Source organism: Geotrypetes seraphini, chromosome 6, assembly GCF_902459505.1.
Source record: "Geotrypetes seraphini chromosome 6, aGeoSer1.1, whole genome shotgun sequence".
NCBI classification, from domain to species: Eukaryota; Metazoa; Chordata; class Amphibia; order Gymnophiona; family Dermophiidae; genus Geotrypetes; species Geotrypetes seraphini.
This window is the reverse complement of record NC_047089.1, coordinates 70,452,765-70,473,350: the sequence shown is the minus strand read 5'-3', so window position 1 is coordinate 70,473,350 and position 20,586 is coordinate 70,452,765. Positions and strand designations below refer to the sequence as shown.

At 40.9% G+C, this 20,586-nt stretch overlaps 1 protein-coding gene across 7 annotated transcripts in view; it reads right to left on the bottom strand.

Moving 5' to 3' along the window:
* ELF1 (E74 like ETS transcription factor 1) overlaps positions 1-20,586 on the bottom strand; it is a 242,524-nt gene that overhangs the window by 59,613 nt on the left and 162,325 nt on the right. For all 7 annotated transcript variants that reach the window (XM_033950621.1, XM_033950620.1, XM_033950623.1 and 4 more), the window contains one exon: positions 14,089-14,196. In XM_033950621.1, coding sequence (XP_033806512.1) covers positions 14,089-14,196 — 108 coding nt within the window. The remainder of the gene's footprint in view (positions 1-14,088; positions 14,197-20,586) is intronic.

Genomic DNA, 20,586 nt, shown 5'->3' with positions numbered 1-20,586 from the left:
GTCCTAGCTACATGTCACAAATGGACAAACGCTTTAAATGTACATACATTTGCTTAGAAACTAAAGCAAACTGATAAACAAAGATGTAACAAGCTGTACCACCTTTGGTGCACTTTTCTTAGTTTCAGTCTAGAAAACAAATTTACAAGTTCAGGGGAACTAGATAAACAAGAAGATTAATTTCCTGAGAAAAATGTCTGATAATTGAATGACAAGGCAGCTGAATGACTACAATTAGACATGGTGCTCTTTGCTTTCCCCCAACTCAGCATTTTCACTTAGAGCTCCTTTTACTAAGCTGTGGTAGCGTTTTTAGCGCACACTGCAGATGAGCGCGCACTAACCCCCGCGCTAAGTGGAAAAACTAACGCCAGCTCAATGGAGGCGTTGGCATCTAGCGCGCGCGCTAAAACCGCTAGCGCAGCTTAGTAAAAGGAGTCCTTAGTACCGGGAAAGATGGTAGAGTCACTGATAAAGGACAGCATCATTGATCATCTTGACGGAAACGGGCTGATGAGGACCAGTCAGCACGGTTTTAGCAAAGGCAGATCGTGTTTGACGAACTTGCTGCACTTCTTTGAGGGAGTAAACAGACACAGATAGACAAGGGCGATCCAGTCGACATTGTATATCTGGATTTTCAGAAGGCGTTTGACAAGGTTCCGCATGAACGACTACTTTGGAAAATTGCAAGCCATGGAATTGAGGGTGAAATACGTGGATTAAAAACTGGCTGGAGCATAGAAAACAGAGAGTGGGGGTAAATGGACAATACTCGGACTGGAAGAGCGTCACTAGTGGGATGCCGCAGGGCTCGGTGCTTGGACCCGTGCTCTTTAACATCTTTATAAATGATCTGGACATAGGTATGACGAGCGAGGTGATTAAATTTGCGGATGATACGAAGTTATTCAGAGTAGTAAAGACGCAGGGGGATTGCAAAGATCTGCAACGTGACATAATCAAGCTCGAGGAATGGGCATCGACATGGCAGATGAGGTTCAATGTGGATAAGTGTAAAGTGATGCATGTCGGTAACAAAAATCTCATGCACGAATACAGGATGTCCGGGGCGGTACTTAGAGAGACCTCCCAGGAAAGGGACTTGGGAGTTCTGATCGACAAGTCGAAGCAGTCCACACAATGTGCGGCGGCAGCAAAAAGGGCAAACAGAATGCTAGGAATAATAAAGAAGGGGATCATGAACAGATCAGAGAAGGTTATCATGCCACTGTACCGGGCCATGGTACGCCCTCACCTGGAGTACTGCGTCCAGCACTGGTCGCCGTACCTGAAGAAGGACACGGTACTACTCGAAAGGGTCCAGAGAAGAGCAACTAAGATGGTTAACGGGCTGGAGGAGCTGCCATACAGCGAAAGATTAGAGGAACTGAGCCTCTTCTCTCTCGAACAGAGGAGATTGAGAGGGGACATGACGAAACATTCAAGGTACTGAAGGGGATAAACTTAGTAGATAAGGACAGGTTGTTCACCCTCTCCAAGGTAGGGAGAACAAGAGGGCACTCTCTAAAGTTGAAAGGGGATAGATTCCGTACAAACGCAAGAAAGTTCTTCTTCACCCAGAGAGTGGTGGAAAACTGGAACGCTCTTCCAGAGGCTGTTATAGGGGAAAACACCCTCTAAGGATTCAAGACAAAGTTAGACAAGTTTCTGTTGAACAAGAACGTGCGCTGGTAGGGCTAGTCTCAGTTAGGATGCTAGTCTTAGACCAGAGGGCCGCCGCGTGAGCGGACTGCTGGGCATGATGGACCACTGGTCTGACTCAGCAGTGGCAATTCTTATGTTCTTATGTTAGTTTTGAAGACTTTGAGGTGAATTCTTTTCTTACCACTAGAGGGTGGCAAAAGGAAGAAAAAAAGAGAATGGAAGCCTCTGACAGTACCTCTCCTTCTTTCCCCTGTCCTGCACATGGCACCTGCTGAACATGCTATGAACTTGTAAATGTGTTACTGTATCACCCACCCAGTACAGTGTGGTTGCTAGGGTCAAAAGGTTTCTGTGTGTCATTTATGTCAGGGAAGCGCAAGGGGAAAGAAAACATAATGAAATTGAAAAGGAACATGATGTTATATTTAAACCCCATCCCTTTCCATTTGAGGAGTTAAATTAGGGATTATTTAAATTGTTTTACATGTGTGACACCTGGCATTCTCTAAGGATAGGGTTACCAGATGTCCGGGTTTCCCCAGATATGTTCTCTTTTTGACTGCGCCATTGTCCATCTGGGTGCCTTTCTAATTTTTCTAATTTTGTCTGGCTTTCTGATTTCGATGATGGCGAGAGAAGAAATACATGCGGGGATGCTCTGCTGAACCACGTGCTGTGACTGTTGGCTGTGCTGGCCACTGCCCTGGAACAGGAATTGATGTCAGAGAGGGCAGAGAACTGGCACAGCCAACAGCGCACCTCAGCAGAGCGGTCCCGCATTGGAAGCGGCAGCAGGAGGGAACAGAAGCCAAGCAAGTAACACAGGAAGGGGAAAGAGGATGGTGAGAACAGGGAGATGCTGGATGGAAGGAGAGAGAGGGCTCATACTAAATGGAAGAATGAGGGAGAAAAAGAGGACCCTGGATGGAAAAGGAATAGAGTGGGGAAGCGGGATGGAAGGATGGGGAGAGGGGGGAGATGCTGGATGAAAGGATGATGAAGAGGGAAGGGGGACGTGCTAAATGGAAAGGCGAGTAAAGAAAAGGTGACATACTGGATAGAAAAGGGGCAAATCGAAGATGCTAGATGAAAGGATGGGGAGAGAGGAGATGCTTGATGGAAGGATGAGGGCAGTTATGTTGTAGCCCTGTGTCAGAAGGTATGCGAGGTTTCTTGCACAGAGCCCTTCTGTTGGGGAAAAAGATCATTTTAGTGCATTGGTTGGAGGCTTCTCCTCCATCCTTGGCACATTGGAGAGCTGTAATGATACAGCTTTTACAGATGGAAAAACAGATGGTGTCAAGACATGGACTCGGGGAGGTGCACACTTGCGAGTTATTTGGGAACCCTTTTGGAACTCTGACTGCTTCAGCACGTAGTCATTTATTGAATTTGTAATTTCTTTAGCACCTGGACTTGGAATTGCTCGAAGGTTTCTTTCTTTTATATGGGTTATGAGAGGGGTGGGGAGGGGGGAGAAAATGTAAAAAACTTTATTGTCTCATAAGATCTGATCTGCTTTTTTTTTTTTTTTTATTCTGGATGATGTTTGTATTATTCTTGTATTGTTTTGTGCTTGTGTTATTAATAAACATATTGGGGGGAAAAAAGAAGGTAGAGCAGCTTTTAAACTGAGAAGGGGGGAAACCAACAGTTGCCCAGAAGCGGATGGTTCAGTTTGGAGTATTCTTGAAGGATACTATTGAAACAGGATATTTAGGGAGTTCCAATAGAGAAGTTTTAATAATGGTGAAAGAAAGCCAGGAGTGTTCAAGAGGAAGGCAAAGTAAAGGATTCAAATTATCCCTTTCATCTTTTCAGCAGCCTGTAGAAACAAGGAAAAAAATAATTTGAAGTGTCTAAATACAAATGCTAGAAGTCTATAAAATAAAACAGAGTTATAGTATATTCTCGTAGCGTTGAATGATGAGGTAGATATAATAGGCATCTAAGAAACCTGGTGGAAGGAGGACAATCAATGGGACATTGTGTTACCTGGGTACAAATTATATTGCAAGGAGAAAGTAGATCAAATTGGGGGGGGGGGGGTTGCACTATATGTTAAAGAGGGAATTGAATCAAACAAAATAAACATTCTGTCTGACAGTGTGGAGTTCATATGGATAAAATTTCCTTGTGTGAAATGAAGGAATATACAGGTTTGGTTATACTACCATCCCCTGGGACAGAATGAGCGTGCAGAAGAAGAAATGTTTTCAAAGATTAGGAAAGCTGGCAAATTGGGCAACAGTATAATAATGGGTGATTTTAATTACTCACAACAAAAAAAATACACACTTTTTATAACTAACCAGTCACTAATCCATTTTGCAATAAATTAATAAAGGGGAGAAAAAGATCTCAGTTCAGCTTCATAGGTCATAAAAAACTCCCCCTTATATAGATCAAAATGTCTTAAACCAATAGTCTCTAAGTGCAAAAAAAGGTTCTCAAATTTAATAGGCTTCTTTAACATCCATCTTGCACAAAGTTCAAAATTCCAACATTGACTGGTTGGCCATTACAATGAGCTTCCCCAGCTGTAAAGACTGGCATTTATGGTCAGTATCACCCACAATGCTATCTGGAGGGACATGCCCCTTAACAGAGACACTGGCTGAAGCCATCAAAACAAGCTGAGCCATTCTTCCTCCATCCAGGCCAGCTGCATCCAAAGGGTATCCATCTGCACAGACCAGCATGACAATAAGGTGTCCTGTAACGGGCACATATGAGCCTTCACCTAGGAAACCACCTCTATGGTTGCTGCCATGGATCCCATTACTTGTAGACAGTGCCATGCTGTAGACGTGTCAGAAGTCTGAAATTTGTTTCCAGTTTTTCTGTTTGTGTGGCTCAGGAAGAAAACATGGCCTTCTCCAATACTGAACTAAATTCCCAAATACTCTAGTGACTGGGACAACACTGAGTGGCTCTTCCAGAAGTTGACTATCCAAACCAGGCTCTGTAACAGTTGGACCACTTTCACCACTGCCTTTTCTCCCTCCAACTTGGATGGGGTTCTGATCAACTAATCATCAAAGTATGGATACATCTGTATTCCTGCCTTGCGGAGATGCACATCTACCACCACCATCATCACCTTGTTGCTAGACCAAAAGGGGAGTGTGGAGAACTGGAAATGTTTCCCCAAAACATGGAACCTCAGATACTTTTTGTGCTCTGGGAATATGGGAATATGTAGATAGGTATCCATTAAATCTAGGGAGGCCAAGAACTCCCCTGGTGCCACCAACATAATGACCAACCAAAGGGTCTCCATGCAGAACCATGGCACTTTTAGTGCTGCATTGATGGACTTCAAATCCGGGATTGGTCTTCAGTTGTCTAAGTCTTTCTTGGGTACTATGAAGTATATATAGTATCTGCCTAAGCCCAAGTCTTCGGGAGTCACTGGCTCTAAGGCTTGAATGTCAAAGAGCTTTGTCACGATTGTCTGGAATTTGATTGTCTGGCCTCTCCAGTGTATAGTTCACAAATAGATCCAGAAGCAGATAACAAAATACCAGTTTGTAACCTTCTCGAATGATATCCATAACCCAGCGGTCCAAACAGATCAGCTCCCAAGCCTCCCCATAAGCCAACAGCCTCTCGCCTAGCTGCAGGGGCAGGGCAACTGACCTAGCATAATTGAGATTTCTTGGAGGTTGATGTGGTGTGAGAATTAAAGAATTGAGGTCGTCTAGTAGTTCTGTAGCTCTGTCTAGATCCTTGATATGATCTCTGGGTAGAGGCTCTTCCCGATTACTGATAAAATCATAAAGAGCTTCAAAAATTAGCTCAACCTGACCTTCAAGTGCAGGGGTGTCAAAGTCCCTCCTCAAGGGCCGCAATCCAGTCAGGTTTTCAGGATTTCCACAATGAATATGCATGAGATCTATTAGTATACAATGAAAGCAGTGCATGCAAAGAGATCTCATGCATATTCATTGGGGAAATCCTGAAAATCTGACTGGATTGCGACCCTCGAGGAGGGACTTTGACACCCTGACTCTAGGGGCTCTGTCAGCACAAACCAGGCATGATACAGGGGTAGAAAGGTTTAAGGAGTCCATAATAATAAATTTTAAGTAAAATTGAGGTGTTTTGAGGCAGACAGAGGCTTTTTAATTAAAATTGGGACATCCAAGTTGGCTGCGGCGCCAGCAGCATTTTGGCACCAAAAAAGGGTTCAGGAAAGCTACAGCAAGTTACAAAAAATTCAGAGAAGAGGATTTTGGAGGTGGGGAACCCTATATTTAGCCCAGAAATCTCCAAAACTGACTTTTAGAGACACCCCTGATTTTCCCTTAGGCTGTTATGGCCTTACCATTGTGCTGTGCTGGTGCTGTAACCTGCTTCAGCTCTCACTGCAGCTGGATAGTGGAGCAGACCCTTGCCTCAAACAAGTAATTCCTCAGTCCAGGACCCTTCAAATCTTCGGGTTGCCAGTTGGGCTGATGCTGGGCTGAGGCCTCAGACCTCCATGAACCCGCATGCTACAATGGGGGGAAGAAAATGCAGCAAGCACCCATCAAAGTCCTCCTGGACCACTGTGGGGCAAAACAGCCTGCGCTCAAGAGCCTGACATCAGGGGCGAACCTTGCTCCTAGCTTCTTAAATGTTACTGCAGGCTAGCTAAACAGGTTCCTTTACAATTGCCATACCAGGAGCAGACAGCTTGTCAGAGGGTTTGCATCCTCTCCCAGGCAAAGCAGCCCAAGGGCCACGGGGACCTCTTGAGCATTGCAAGTCTCAAAATCAGATAAAAACTTCTCAGAGCAGATCAGAAAGACACCTTTCAGCTTTTTTGCAGAAGGAAAAACTGAAAAGAGGCTGTACAGCTCACTAAGGAAGAAAAAGTATTGATTTCTTCTGCAACAGCTCATGATTTAGGGGACTTAACCCACTTGTCAGGACTAGTATGCTTTGTGTAAGAAGAGAATAGGGAGAGGGAGAACTGGAGATAAGGGACAGCAAAAAAACAGGAGAAGGCAGAGAACTGCCCCAGGTACATTAGATAGATTGTGAGCCTGCCAGGACAGATAGTGAAAATGCTTGAGTACCTGATTTGTTACCCATTCTGAGCTCCTTTCGGAGGACGGGCTAAAAAAAAAATCAAATAAAGAAATAACTAGAGGGTAGAGAGCTCATACTGCCCAAGGGGCTAATGCAATAAGCTTGTTTTAGAGCTATGCACTGACAGTGTAATGTCAAATTTTTGTTCACTGATGCAATAGCCAAATTGTAGACCCTGCACAAAATTCACATGCTAGACTGGGAAAGCACACAAGACACATGCACAGTTTTGTTCTAAGGAAGCTAGGGCTACAAGCAGAAAAGCAATATTGGCACACATCTGCGCACATGCTGAAATGCTATAATATGTATAAAATATTAGAAATTTTCATGCCTAGTATAGCATTCCTTGTTTCTAACGTATCAGGGATAATGTGTCTTATGTCAAAGTCAGTAAAGTCGTTGAACAAAATAAGAGAAACTGACTAAATTAAATAAATAACACTTCAGAGAGTGAACCAATTTTGAAAATACGCTCAGAAAAATGAACTCTGAAGAGGGGGAGGTTACCCCCCTTTTGGGACAAGAGTTTACCATCCAGTCATAGCATATATAATATAAGAGGTCACTCTCCAAGGTGATATAGATACTCATATATCTTTGACTTCTTGAAATATAATACAAAAATTTTTTATATTTCTATGTTGGTATAATTGAATAAAATTGCATTCAATTGTCACTGGAACATGAGAAAAACCTCACTTATCTTGTAGGAGGTGGTGTGATAGGGTCCCGGGATCCCAACGCGGCCCCATTTCGGTGTCTGCTTCGGGAGACCCCACTATGTGATCGGGTAATATTTCACTCAACAGTTGGAAAACAACATGACTTATTCCATGTGGACATTGTAAGGTATGTCAATATAGCGTTACAATACAACAGATGTCCTTACCAACTCAGCTAAGATACACTCAGCAAATGACCAATTGCAATTCCAAACCAGTAGTGTATGTAGTTCAATGCCCATGTAGTCTCCTTTATGTGGGTTGCACTATCCACAGTATCAAGGTGAGGATAGGGGAACATATAAGTAGGATTTGCTCTGGCACACAAGAAGCTCCTATGGTGCAACATTGGCTCAATAACCAACATGACCCGATGGAATTGAAATTCTCCATACTAGATATAGTAGACATCCTTAGGGGTGGAGATGTAGCGAAAGTCTTGTGGAGAAAGGAACAGAAATGGATCTACAACTTAAACACCCTACACCCACACGGCTTAAATAATGAAATAGAATCTCTGTTTTTTAAATCAGCTTTATTGTCCCCTTTATGGCTCAAAGTTTTGTACGGCACATCCTTGTCAGTGGGTGTCGTCATCACATACCATCACGCAATAAGCCACTCCCCCTTTATTTCAAAAGTCGGAGTGCGGGTCAGCATACTCCGTTGCTCGGAATCATTGAGGCATTTCTCAAGCGGTATGTATTTTGTCAGCGTTTTTCTTCATCCTTTATGGCAGTCAAAAAAATGTTTGTAGAATAGCCCAGTTACGTGGCTAGGAAGAAAATAGTGCATGTGTTCTGTGCTTATGATTCTATTATCTTGCATTACAGAATTGAGTTCACGGATATGAATAAGTCATGTTGTTTTTCAACTGTTGAGTGAAATACTACCCGATCACGTAATGGGGTCTCTCAAAGCAGACACCAAAACGGGGCCGCGTTGGAATCTTGGGACCCTATCATACCACCTCCTAAAAGATAAGTGAGGTTTTTCTCATGTTCCAGTGACAACTGAATGCAATTTTATTCAATTATACCAACATAGAAATATAAAAAAATTTTGTATTATATTTCAAGAAGTCAAAGATATATGAGTATCTATATCACCTTGGAGAGTGACCTTTTATATTATATATGCTATGACTGGATGGTAAACTCTTGTCCCAAGAGGGGATAACCTCCCCCTCTTCCGAGTTCATTTTTCTGAGCGTATTTTCAAAATTGGTTCACTCTCTGAAGGGTTATTTTTTTAATTTAGTCAGTTTCTCTTAATTTGTTTTTTAGTATAGCATTCCAGCAAGTGTACAGGTTATATCCTAATACAATGTTGTTCTGCTCAGATCAGAAAATTGTTTGGTACATTCTAAAAATTAAGGAGAGTTAGACCCTACTTTTACCAACACCACTATAGAATACTTGTACAATAACTATTCTTTCCTCACTGGACTACTGCAACGTACTACTTTCAGGAATCTCTGCGAAATTAATTTTAAAAAATTTGCAGCTGGTACAAAATACTGCAGCAAGACTAATATTCTACAATTCAAGATTTGAATATGTCAAACCGGCTCTCGATAGAAAAATGGGTTGAGTTCAAGCTATGCTGTACGGCATTTAAGATTCTATATGGAGATGCTCCTGAGAACTTCCCCAGATTCACTGAACTATTAGGCAGATCAATATAACACTGCAACTCTGAACAACTATCATTTCCATCTATGAAAGGTATAAAATACAAAAAGACCCACTGCAAATCTTTTAATTATCTGATTGTTGGAGCCTGGAACTCACTCCATGCAGAGATTTGAGTTACCAAAATGTATACTATGCTCCGCAAATATCTGAAGACATGGCTCATCAAAATTCTCTTTGAGAAACCCAATGCAACCTAGATTGCACCTGAAAGACTACTAGGTACAACATTCGAGCAAACTTTAACTCGTAAAACGAACGTTGACTTAATCAACGAGCGCCCCTCCCTCCAACCCTTACCTCCAGCCGGCAAACAACACGCACCAACCCACGCCGACACCACAACTGCCTGGATGTCCCTGGGTGGGGAGAGTTGTGCAAAGGTCCGCCCTCTAGCCTTGATTGGTAGAGGATGGGCAGGAAAGGCATCTCGGCTACATCGTAGAGGCGGGGAGGAGCTTATGTAGGAAGTGGAAGCAAAAGAGGGTAGAGCTTGGCCAAGGGAATACTGCATTCCGGCTCTGGAATGTGAGCCCCCCCCCCCCCCTCCAGCATCCAGCCTCGCTTTCTTTCCCTGCTACTATTGCCTCTCTCATCCTGTGCGGAGCTGACAACGCCTGGTGAAAGGCGATCAGAGCAGAATGGGACCATGAGGGGAAAGACTGACGATAGCGGTAGCAGGAAACCAGAACCAGATGGGCCTGGGATCGTTCTGTGCAGAGCTAACAACGCCCAGTGAAAGGTGATCAGAGCAGAATGGGGCCGATAGCGGTAGTGGGAAACCAGATGGGTTCATGAAGTGGGACTGGAGCAATAACGGGTACCGTGAGGTGATGCTGGCATTGTAACACTCTCAGAGCGGCTGGGGATTACGACCATGCTTCTGGAACAAATTATACTCACAAACCAAGGTACCACTGTATTTAGTTTCTTATCATTTAATATAGATATAATCAATGCTCTTTGTAACATAGGTATGTATACAAGTCTGTATAAAGTGTACGCAATCTGTAAACCACCTAAATCTCTGCTCCACGAGGATTCAGTGGGATATAAGACCACACATAGCTTTTAAACCCTGCCAGGACTATACCAGCATGGATCACTGGGCATCTCCTCTGCCCCCTCTTCTTCTAGGTCATCCTTATAAATTGGTGGATCCCTTTAAATATTTAGGCACTGTCCTCAATTCCCAGCTTTCCTCTGAACCACAGGTTTCTGCTATAGTCAAGTTTCTTGTTTGGTTCACAACAATTTCACTCCATCCAGCATTACTTAGATAATTCTGCCCAACACTCTGTTTTATATGCACTAGTGACATCCTATCTTGATTACTGCAATTTGGTGTATGCAGAACGCCTTGCACAGATCAAACGCCTTCAGTCAATTCATATTATAAGTATTTGGATACTCTGTCGTGCGTACAAATATGACCATATTAAGCCATTAGAAATTGTTTATTTACATATGAAGCTATTACATGGCAAAGATCACTGTCTTCCAGCACAAGCCAGAATTCAATTTAAGATAATACATTCTTGCATATAAAGTTCTGTATTTGTGTTAACCACCTTATCTATCTTCCCTAAACGCTCAGTCTCATTTGCTACACTCATTGCAGGATTTTCATTTATCAATTCCCCCAGTATACCATGCATGGCTACACAACACAGTGATTTCTTCTATGTGGCTCCAATTCTATAGAATGGTTAACCCCTCCCTGTGCCTGGACATGTCCTATATTAAATTTAGAACTGTGATGAAAATTTTGTATCTCAACAAGCTTTTGGTGAAGTTTAGACTCTGATGCATCCACCCCCACAACAGCCCTTTCTTGCCTCCTCAGTCTCTCAACCTGCCCTTTGCGGCTTCTACTTATTCACTGATCTGTCCTATAATTTACTGGTATTCCTTTCTTTATTTCTTGATTAGTCTGTGTACCTTTGATATGATCATTCACATGAAGAAGTATAGCAAATCTTATATTAAACAATACAGATGCTCGATATCAAGTGTTACCAAGACACACTCAATGCTGATGCTTCCCCAGTTTCTGATGTAGCTCTTGGACCCACTGAGTCCTGTTTCTAATGCTGCCATTGGTAGACCAGTGTTATCGCCAAAAAACTTTTGTCATTGCTTTCCTCTACCATGCATCCAGCTCTCATATTTGTGAACAAAGAACACAGTAAGATGGTTGGGTCTCAGGCCCTACAGGCACTATGACATATATAGTCCTGTTGCACTGGGAATACCTTTTGAAACCAGTGGGGGGGGGGGTCTTCTTTTGGAATATATGTTCGGGGAAAATAACCACAGTGAAATCAAATGACTTGATGGTGATAAAAATTTTCCAAATGGGAGCTCAAAGTCTACACATGGTCCAATTTGAGCTAATATGGAAAAAGAGAACATTTATATGGATGAAAACCCCTAACTAGAAGAACTAGAGAGACAAAAGTAAAAAGAGCACCACACAACAGGACTTATGAAAAACAGTGAAACTGAACAAAGTGCTCAAGTGACTGGAACTAGAACTCAAAAAAAAAAAAAAAAAATATTTAAAAAACAACAGTTCATTTCCATGGAAAAAAGAAGATTAAGGAGGTCTTACACAAGAGCAGCAACCAGGAACAGGTGAACATGTGTGGTGTGCTTCTTGTGCAGTGCTTCATTAGTGACATCATCCCATGAGTGAGGATTTATCTATCTTGCTTGTACTCGAAAACAAGCTGGTGTTGAGTGGCTTATTTAATTACCTATTACTCAGCCATTTACTCCTGCTATGTCCCACACCATACTCCAACATGACTGATGCAGCTATCACAGCAGCTTCACCCAACATTGCTCCTTAAAGTTTAAGGTGCAGACCAACATACTGACACTATTGAGTCTGGAGTTGCCAGATCAAAGGCATAATAATCCACAATAGAAACATAGAAACATGATGGCAGATAAAGGCCAAATGGACCATCTAGTCTGCCCATTCACAGTAACCATTATCTCTTTCTCTCTCTGAGAGATCCCACATGTCTATTCCAGGCCCTCTTGAATTCAGACACAGTCTCCGTTTCCACCCCTCTTCTGGGAGACTGTTCCACGCATTTACCACCCTTTCCATACAAAAGTATTTCCTCAGCTTACTCTGGAGCCTATTACCTCTTAATTTCATCCTATGCCCTCTCATTGAAGAGTTTCCTTTCAAATGAAAGAGACTCGACTCATGCATATTCATATTACATATTTAAACGTCTCTACCATATCACCCCTCTCCCGCCTTTCCTCCAAAGTATACATATTGAGATCTTTAAGTCTATCTCCATATGCCTTATCACAAAGACCACACACCATTTTAATAGCCTTCCTCTGGACCGACTTCATCCTTTTTATATCTTTTTGAAGGTGCAGCCTCCAGAATTGTACACAATATTCAAAATGAGGTCACACAGAGGTCTTATACAGAGGCATCAATACCTCCATTTTCCTACTAGCCATACCTCTCCCTATGCAATCTAGCATCCTTCTAGCTTTTGCCATCACTTTTTCAACCTGTTTGGCCACCTTAAGATCATCACATACAGTCACACCCAAGTCTCGCTCTTCTGTCATGCACATAAGTTCTTTACCCCCTAAACTGCACTGTTCCCTCTGGTTTTTGCAACCCAAATGAATGACCTTGCATTTCTTAGCATGAAATTTTAGCCAAATTTCAGACCATTCTTCAAGCTTTGCCAGGTCTGTCTTCATGTTATTCAAACCATCTGGCGTATCTACTCTATTGCAGGTTTTGGTATCATCCGCAAAGAGGCAAATCTTACCTGACAACCCTTCAGCAATATCATTTATAAAAATGTTAAAAACAACAGGCCCAAGAACAGAACCTTGAGGCACACTAGGCCATCAGAGCTTCTAAAGCAGGCTGGGGGCGAGGGGGTGACAGAGTAGACAGTGATTGTGCTTTGCACTTTTTGTTGACCGGGAGGGGGGGAGGTCAATTCAGTCAAAAAATCACTGTCATTTTTAGCTGAAAACAAAACATGAATCCAGACTGTGTGCAAGATTTAGCACCAAAACCAAAATTCACTCAGCCTCAACAGAAAATAAACCCCACCAAGTCAAATTTTGCTGACTCCACCATCGTTATATGAAGTGAAAATCTCTATACCTTCCCATTTCTGAAGGGGCACCAATTAGGATTTACCACAGTCCTAGGTCAACATAGTTCCAAAATGAACACTAAGATTATGCTTATAAACATAATATGTAGGTTATTAGGTAGATACAGGCACTGTCTGTTTACACTTGTCAAAGAACTGGCATTTGAAGGCCTTATACTGTATAAGCTCCTAGGCAAGCTCTCTGCTTGTATAAGGAAGCAGCATTTTTTCTGGAAAGACTCTAGTTTCCTCATTCACATTACTGTGTATCTATCCCCAAACAGATGCTAAGAATTCTTCATTTTGCTAAGTAAAGAACTGCATCAAAAACAAAGTCTTAAGCTAGCAGCATACAGTTAACTGGAGTGGAGTAAAAAATACATACGTAAAGCATTGAAGACTTACTTATTTCAGAAATCTATTAATGACTCCCTTTCTTCAAGTTAATGACTATAGAAGATAAGGTTTTGTCCAATTCTTTGTATATTTTCTGTTAACCGAGTTGAGCCCTCTTGTAGGGATGAATCAGTATATAAAACTAAATATTGGATTAAGAATCAGTGAACAATATTCATACAGCTACAGTAGTATAGTAATCAGAATTCCATAAAGGCATGGGACAAGTATTCCTAAGCAGTAAAGTTTGGAGGAAAAATCAGAAAAATTAAGCCAGGTCTGTGGTTTTGCAGCAGGAAGGGAAACTAGGCGAACTAGTGCACCTGACAGTCTTTATCTGCTTTTGATTTGTGTGGTGTAAGAACTTACACAGCTTCTTTTCATCCAGCACAGGGTCAGGAGAGTCCATATTAAGGAGTGCTTCTGCAGCTTCAATAGTTTCCATTGTTTCATCTCCATTTTGACACGAAGCCTCCACTGTAAAGCATAAAAATAAGGGCATGTGAGCTTGGGTTTTACATCCCCCTATGTCATTAGAAAAACTCATTTTACACAAGGGAAGTAGTAACAGAATAAAGAATTCCAGCCATAAGGTTCTCTTGTTTTCTTTTTGTTAAGTGGTAAAATGACATTAAAGCTTCACAATCATGTAAACAGAATTTACTATTTGCACAGAACTTTTGGATTCTGTATTGGACTTTTGGATTCAGTTTAGGGCATCGAAAACTATATTGCTCTCACCTCACAGGGATTATTCAATCTTAAATTTTACAGAGGTTCAAAAGGAGCAGTGGTGCATAGCCTCCAGCTGAGGAGCAATACTGCAATTATGTGTTTGTTTGTATATTTATTTATTTATATATTTGGATTTATAATAACAGTTTATATACCGCAATACCGTTAAGTTCTATGCGGTTTACAAAAGATTAGTGGAGTACAAGTTGAGTTGACGTACAAGTTGAATTAACTTAAGGGATGTGGGGAACAATGGGGAGAAAGAGCAAGGGAGGGGAAAGAGGGAAGTGGGTCAACTGTCTAGGTATTTCAGGAATAGGTGGGTTTTGAGGCGTTTCCTGAATACCTCATAAGTGGTGGGCAATAGGAGTTGTTCTAGGTCTTTACCCCATAGAGCTGCCTGATGTGAGAGAAGATGCTCATGGTGTTTTTTTAGTTTGCATCCTCTATCCGGGGGAGAAACGAAGTGCGAGTGGGAACTTCTCTTGTGTTTGTTGGCTGAGAAGGAGAATAGGTCAGTGATGTATTTAGGGGTTAGACCATAGAAAACTTTAAAACAGAGGCAGGCAAACTTAAACTTTACACGAGCTTCCATCGGCAACCAGTGTAGCTGTTTGAAGTATGGCGTCACGTGATCAAACTTCTTTAGACTGAAGATTAGTCTGACCACAGTGTTTTGCATTAGTTGTAATCGTCGCATATTATTTATCTCACACATTTTTCAATAGCAGTTCAAGGTGAGTTAAATTCAGGTATACTAGGTATTTCACTATCCTGAGAGCTTGGCTTCAAGTTTGTCCTTGAGGCAATGAAGGGTAAGTGACTTGACCAAGATCATAAGGAGCAGTGAGAGGATTTGAATTGGGCGCAATGCTCTAGCCACTAGGCTACTCCCTCCACTCCCTTATATCCCCTCTTAACTTGCTTTATCTCAAATAAGGAGAAAACTCCCCAGAGAGTTGTGACTGAAGGCTCATAATACCAGATCCCAGCATTGGCATCATCTGAGCTGAGAGCATAACGTAGTAGAGGGAAAATGCCAGATCCAAACAAATAAGGTGCTGTGTGAATATTTCATGATACCCAGTTTCATGATACCCAGTGAATATTTCATGATACCCAGATTGGTATTGTATCGGGCAATGGTGCGACCGCATCTGGAGTACTGCGTCCAATATTGGTCGCCGTACCTTAAGAAGGATATGACGTTACTCGAGAGGGTTCAGAGGAGAGCGACATGTCTGATAAAAGGTATGGAAAACCTTTCATACGCTGAGAGATTGGAGAAACTGGGTCTCTTTTCCCTGGAGAAGAGGAAACTTAGAGGGGATATGATAGAGACTTACAAAATCATGAAGGGCATAGAGAGAGGAGAGAGGGACAGATTCTTCAAACTTTCGAAAAATGAAAGAACAAAAGGGCATTCGGAAAAGTTGAAAGGGGACAGATTCAAAACGAATGCTAGGAAGTTCTTCTTTACCCAACGTGTGGTGGACACCTGGAATGCACTTCCAGAGGATGTAATAGGACAGAGTACGGTACTGGGGTTTAAGAAAGGATTGGACAATTTCCTGCTGGAAAAGGGGATAGAGGGGTATCGATAGAGGATTACTGCACAGGTCCTGGACCTGTTGGGCCACTGCGTGAGTGGACTGCTGGGCATGATGGACCTCAGGTCTGACCCAGCGGAAGCATTGCTTATGTTCTTATGTGCATATCTCGTAATGAGGATTACTAACCAGTGGCATGACACCTTTGCTAAGTACCCTTGACCTGCTTAAGATTTTCCTAGGAAATATTAGGCAAGTAGATCTTTTGCCGTTATGGTAGCTGATTCCTAGAAAAGGGATGAATGGGTGTAGGTGCAGTATTCTTTGCGGATCCAAAGGAATTTTGTTTTAGAGGCGTTTAGTTGTAGTTTGTTAATAGACAACCAGTTTTTAATTTCCAAGAGGCAGTTAAGTAGTTTTGTAATCTGGGAGTGCAGTTTTTACCCAGTGGGAGGTACAGTTGGATGTCACCAGCAAAGGACTGAATTTGGATTTGGTATTTGTGAGTTATGTCCAGAAGCGATCTAATGTAGAGGGGATAGTAGAGCCCCTTGTGGAACCCCTTATTTGATTGTTTTTTGTTTTGATAGGGCAGTGTCGAGTAATATGATTTGGGATTTGTTGCATAGAAAGGAAGCGACCTAGTGTAATACAATGTCTTAGATGACTATTTTGGAGTCGGGTTATGAGGATAGAGTGGTCAATTGTGTTGAATGCTGCACTGAGATCCAGTAGGACCAGAAGAACATCATTTCCCTTATCCATTTGTTTCCATCAATCGTCTATGATGTCTAGGACAGTCTCGGTGTTATGGAATTTTCTGAATCCCGACTGGAAGGTGGATAGGGCTCCTTGTTTGTCGATGAAGAAGTGTAGTTGGTTGAGAACAGTTTTTTCCAAGATCTTGGAGATAAGAGGTTAGGTTGAAGACTAGTCTGAAGTTGCTGGGCACATTGGGGTCAAGTGAAGGTTTTTTTTAAAGATTGATCTGATAATGGCTGATTTCCAGTTTGTGAGCAATGAGCCTGTTTGTAGGGAGGTATTGATAAGAGGAAGAATGGAGCTTCCAAAGGCATCTTTCAAAGCAACCACAAGATGCGGTGGGCAGGGATCTAGGATGGAGCCGGAGGGGTGAATATAGTTAAGTATCTTGATGAGGTTATCAAAAGAGATACTATCAAAATGTGTTAGGCTTCCAATAACAGATTTAGGTATCATGTCTTGAATGTGGGGAATTGGTGTTGGTAGTGTGATGAAGTCAAGTTGGGATCGTATCTGGTCTACTTTGTCAGCGAAGAAGTTGGAGAGTGTTTCATTGTAAAGTTCAGTGTTAAGACTTTGGTTGTCTCCTTGAGATATTGTGAATATCTTTTTTGTTAGGTTGAATAGGGTTGTTGGTTTTTAAAAAAAATCTATTTCAGGTCTTTAGTAATTGTTGGGAGTAGTATACTTTTTTTGCTTCTAGATTGCTTGTTTGTACTCTGTGCAGTTTCTTCCAGCTGGATTTGTCATCATTGAGTCTGGATTTGTACCATTTTCTTTCTGCTTTCCTTAGTTCTCTTTTTTTTTAGATCTTAAGCTGTCGGTAAACAATGGCTTTGTAGAGGGCTCTTACAGTTCTTGGCAGCCTCATCAATGGATTTGGAGTTGGGTTTTAATGTTCCCGTTAGGATGGAAAGGCCTGAGAGGTCCCCTAAGTCAATAGAATCATGGTTGTATATTTTCTTGGGTTTGATTTGTTGAGTAATTGTAGTAGAAAGGGATTAGATTAGATACCCATCTTGTTCTGTCTATATATCTCAGCTCTAATTACCCCATTAGATACCATTAAGATGTTTCATTGTAATGAACAAATAGTATTAGTATCATACTGTATTATTTGAATGTTCTAATGCATGCTTATTAAGGCATTTCATTTGTATTTTGCTGACATCATGAGTATCATATTTATGTTATAGTTAGTACATGAATGCTCTTCTATGCTGCCTATTATGGTATCTGTACACTGCTATCATATTTCTAATATATGATTGCTTTACAGTGCTATTAAATGTTTATGTTTCTGATACTGTATTGGCCTGAAAAAAATGGGAGTATATCAGTCCTTATTACCATAAACTACATTGGTTGCCGATGGAGGCCAGAGTTTTATTCAAATTTGCATGTCTCTGTTTAAATCAATATTTGGAATGTCTCCAGGGTACCTTGTTTCCCATTTCTCCTTGAACTACTCCAACAAGCCTACACATAGAGTTGACCTATTTACATATGCTACCATAAAATCTTGTTGTTATAAGAGATTTCTTCAGAGAACTCTCTCTTTTCAGGCAGCCAAAATTAATGACTGGTTTGGTAAAATTTTCAAAAAATTGGTATAGAATAGTGATAATCTGTCCTTAAACGACACTGGAGACGATACAGAAAAATGTGCTTCCAAAAATTGAAAAAATTAATGAATAAGAGATCAATGAATAAGAGGACCAATCAGTACGGGCCCAGTGCCCTCGTAACAACCATTAGCCCTTGTGGCTTTTGTTTGGTTAAGATTTCTGGGTGTGTTATCATTCTTTGCTTGGACCTTACACTTGTTTTACTTTTTCACGAACAATTTGTGATAGGTGTTCAGGGTTCACTGTGTTGTGGACTTGTGGATGAGACTGAGAACCCTATATTCTTTTTTCTTTGGTGATTTTTGCTATTTTTTGCACTTAGGTTTTTTTTAATATATTGTTTATTTGATATAGTTTTCGGGAGAACTCTTTTTGGTGATTTTCTCTCCTTCTGCTTTAATCTGGGGGCGATTGTGCGCCTTATTATTTATTATATATATTTTTTTCTACAATCATATATATATAAGGATAAGATGATGTAAGGGGCAGGGTTTATTTAGATTCATAACTGGACTGTACACCATGAGGATTATTGTATCAAACGTGTATTCTACTTTGTACGTTTGTTGTTGGAAAGTTTAATAAAAATATTGAAACAAAAAAAAAAAAAAGATTTATTTCTAAGTGCTTGTCACTCCATAAACACCTGCCTGGGGCTAATGGTTGTTACGAGGGCACTGGGCCCGTACTGATTGGTCCTCTTATTCATTGATCTCTTATTCATTAATTTTTTCAATTTTTGGAAGCACATTTTTCTATATCGTCTCCAGTGTCGTTTAAGGACAGATTATCACTATTCTATACCAATTTTTTGAAGTTTGGACTTTCGTTGATATTGGTATATATATTTTGGTTTCTTTTTGGCCATTTTGGTAAAATTTTGCCAGGTATCTCATCTTATTATTCTTTTAGAAAATCAGTAAAGACACAGCTATTTGACAAATTCGTAACTTAAGCTTTCTATTGTTTTTTAAATTATAACTATGTATCTCCTATGATTTGTAAAAAACTAATGTATCTTTTACGACTTGTACATATTTGCTGAATGTCCAGCTTTACTTTGTTGTGAACTGCCTAGAACAGTTCACGGTCTGGCAGTATACAAGAATAAAGTTGTTATTATTATTATATTAGTCCTATATTACTAGGATTCAATTTGCCATCTGTCATCTTCAATTTTACTTCATCAACGCCCCACCCCCTTTTACAAAACACGTAAAGTTTAAGTTCGCCTGCCTCTGCTTTAAAGTACTATACGGACTAGCCCCTAAATACATAACTGACCTTTTCTCCTTCTCAGCCAACAGGCATAAGAGAAGCTCACATTCAAACTTCGTTTCCCCCCCCAGTTAGAGGATGTAAACTCAAAAAACACCATCAATACCTTCTCTCACATCAGGCAGCATTATGGGGTAAAGATCTATAACAATTGCTTTCGCCCACCACTTATGAGGAATTCAGGAAGCGCCTAAAAACATATCTGTTCCTGAAGTATCTAGACAGCTGACCCATACAACTCTTTCTCTTCAATAACGGTTCTCTTGACCTATTAACCACATTCTTTCACCTCTGCTAAGTTCAATCAATTTGTATCATCTTTTAATCTTTGTAAACCGCATATAAATCTTTGTAAATGGTATATAAACTGTTATAATTATTATTAGAAAATCAGTAAAGACACAGCTATTTGACAAATTTGTAACTTAAACTTTCTATTGTTTTTTAAATTATAACTATGTATCTCCTATGATTTGTAAAAAACTAATGTATCTTTTATGACTTGCACATATTTGCTGAATGTCCAACTTTACTTTGTTGTGAACTGCCTAGAACAGGTCACAGTCTGGCGGTATACAAGAATAAAGTTATTATTATTATATTAGTCCTATATTACTAGGATTCAATTTGCCATCTGCCATCTCCAATTTTACTTCATTAATGCCCCACCCCCCTTTTACAAAACCATAGCACGGTTTATAGTGCTGGCCACGGTGGTAACAGCTCCAATGCTCATAGAATTCCTATAAGCGTCGGAGCCATTACCACTGCAGACGGTGCTAAAAACCATGCTAAGGTTTTGTAAAAGTGGAGGTAATTATTTGGCCTTTTTACTATTGTTATTCTGTTAACAAAGTCCAGCCTGAGCATAGCAGAAAGAGATGCAAGCAGCCAACCAGTTGGAGATGGTTTGC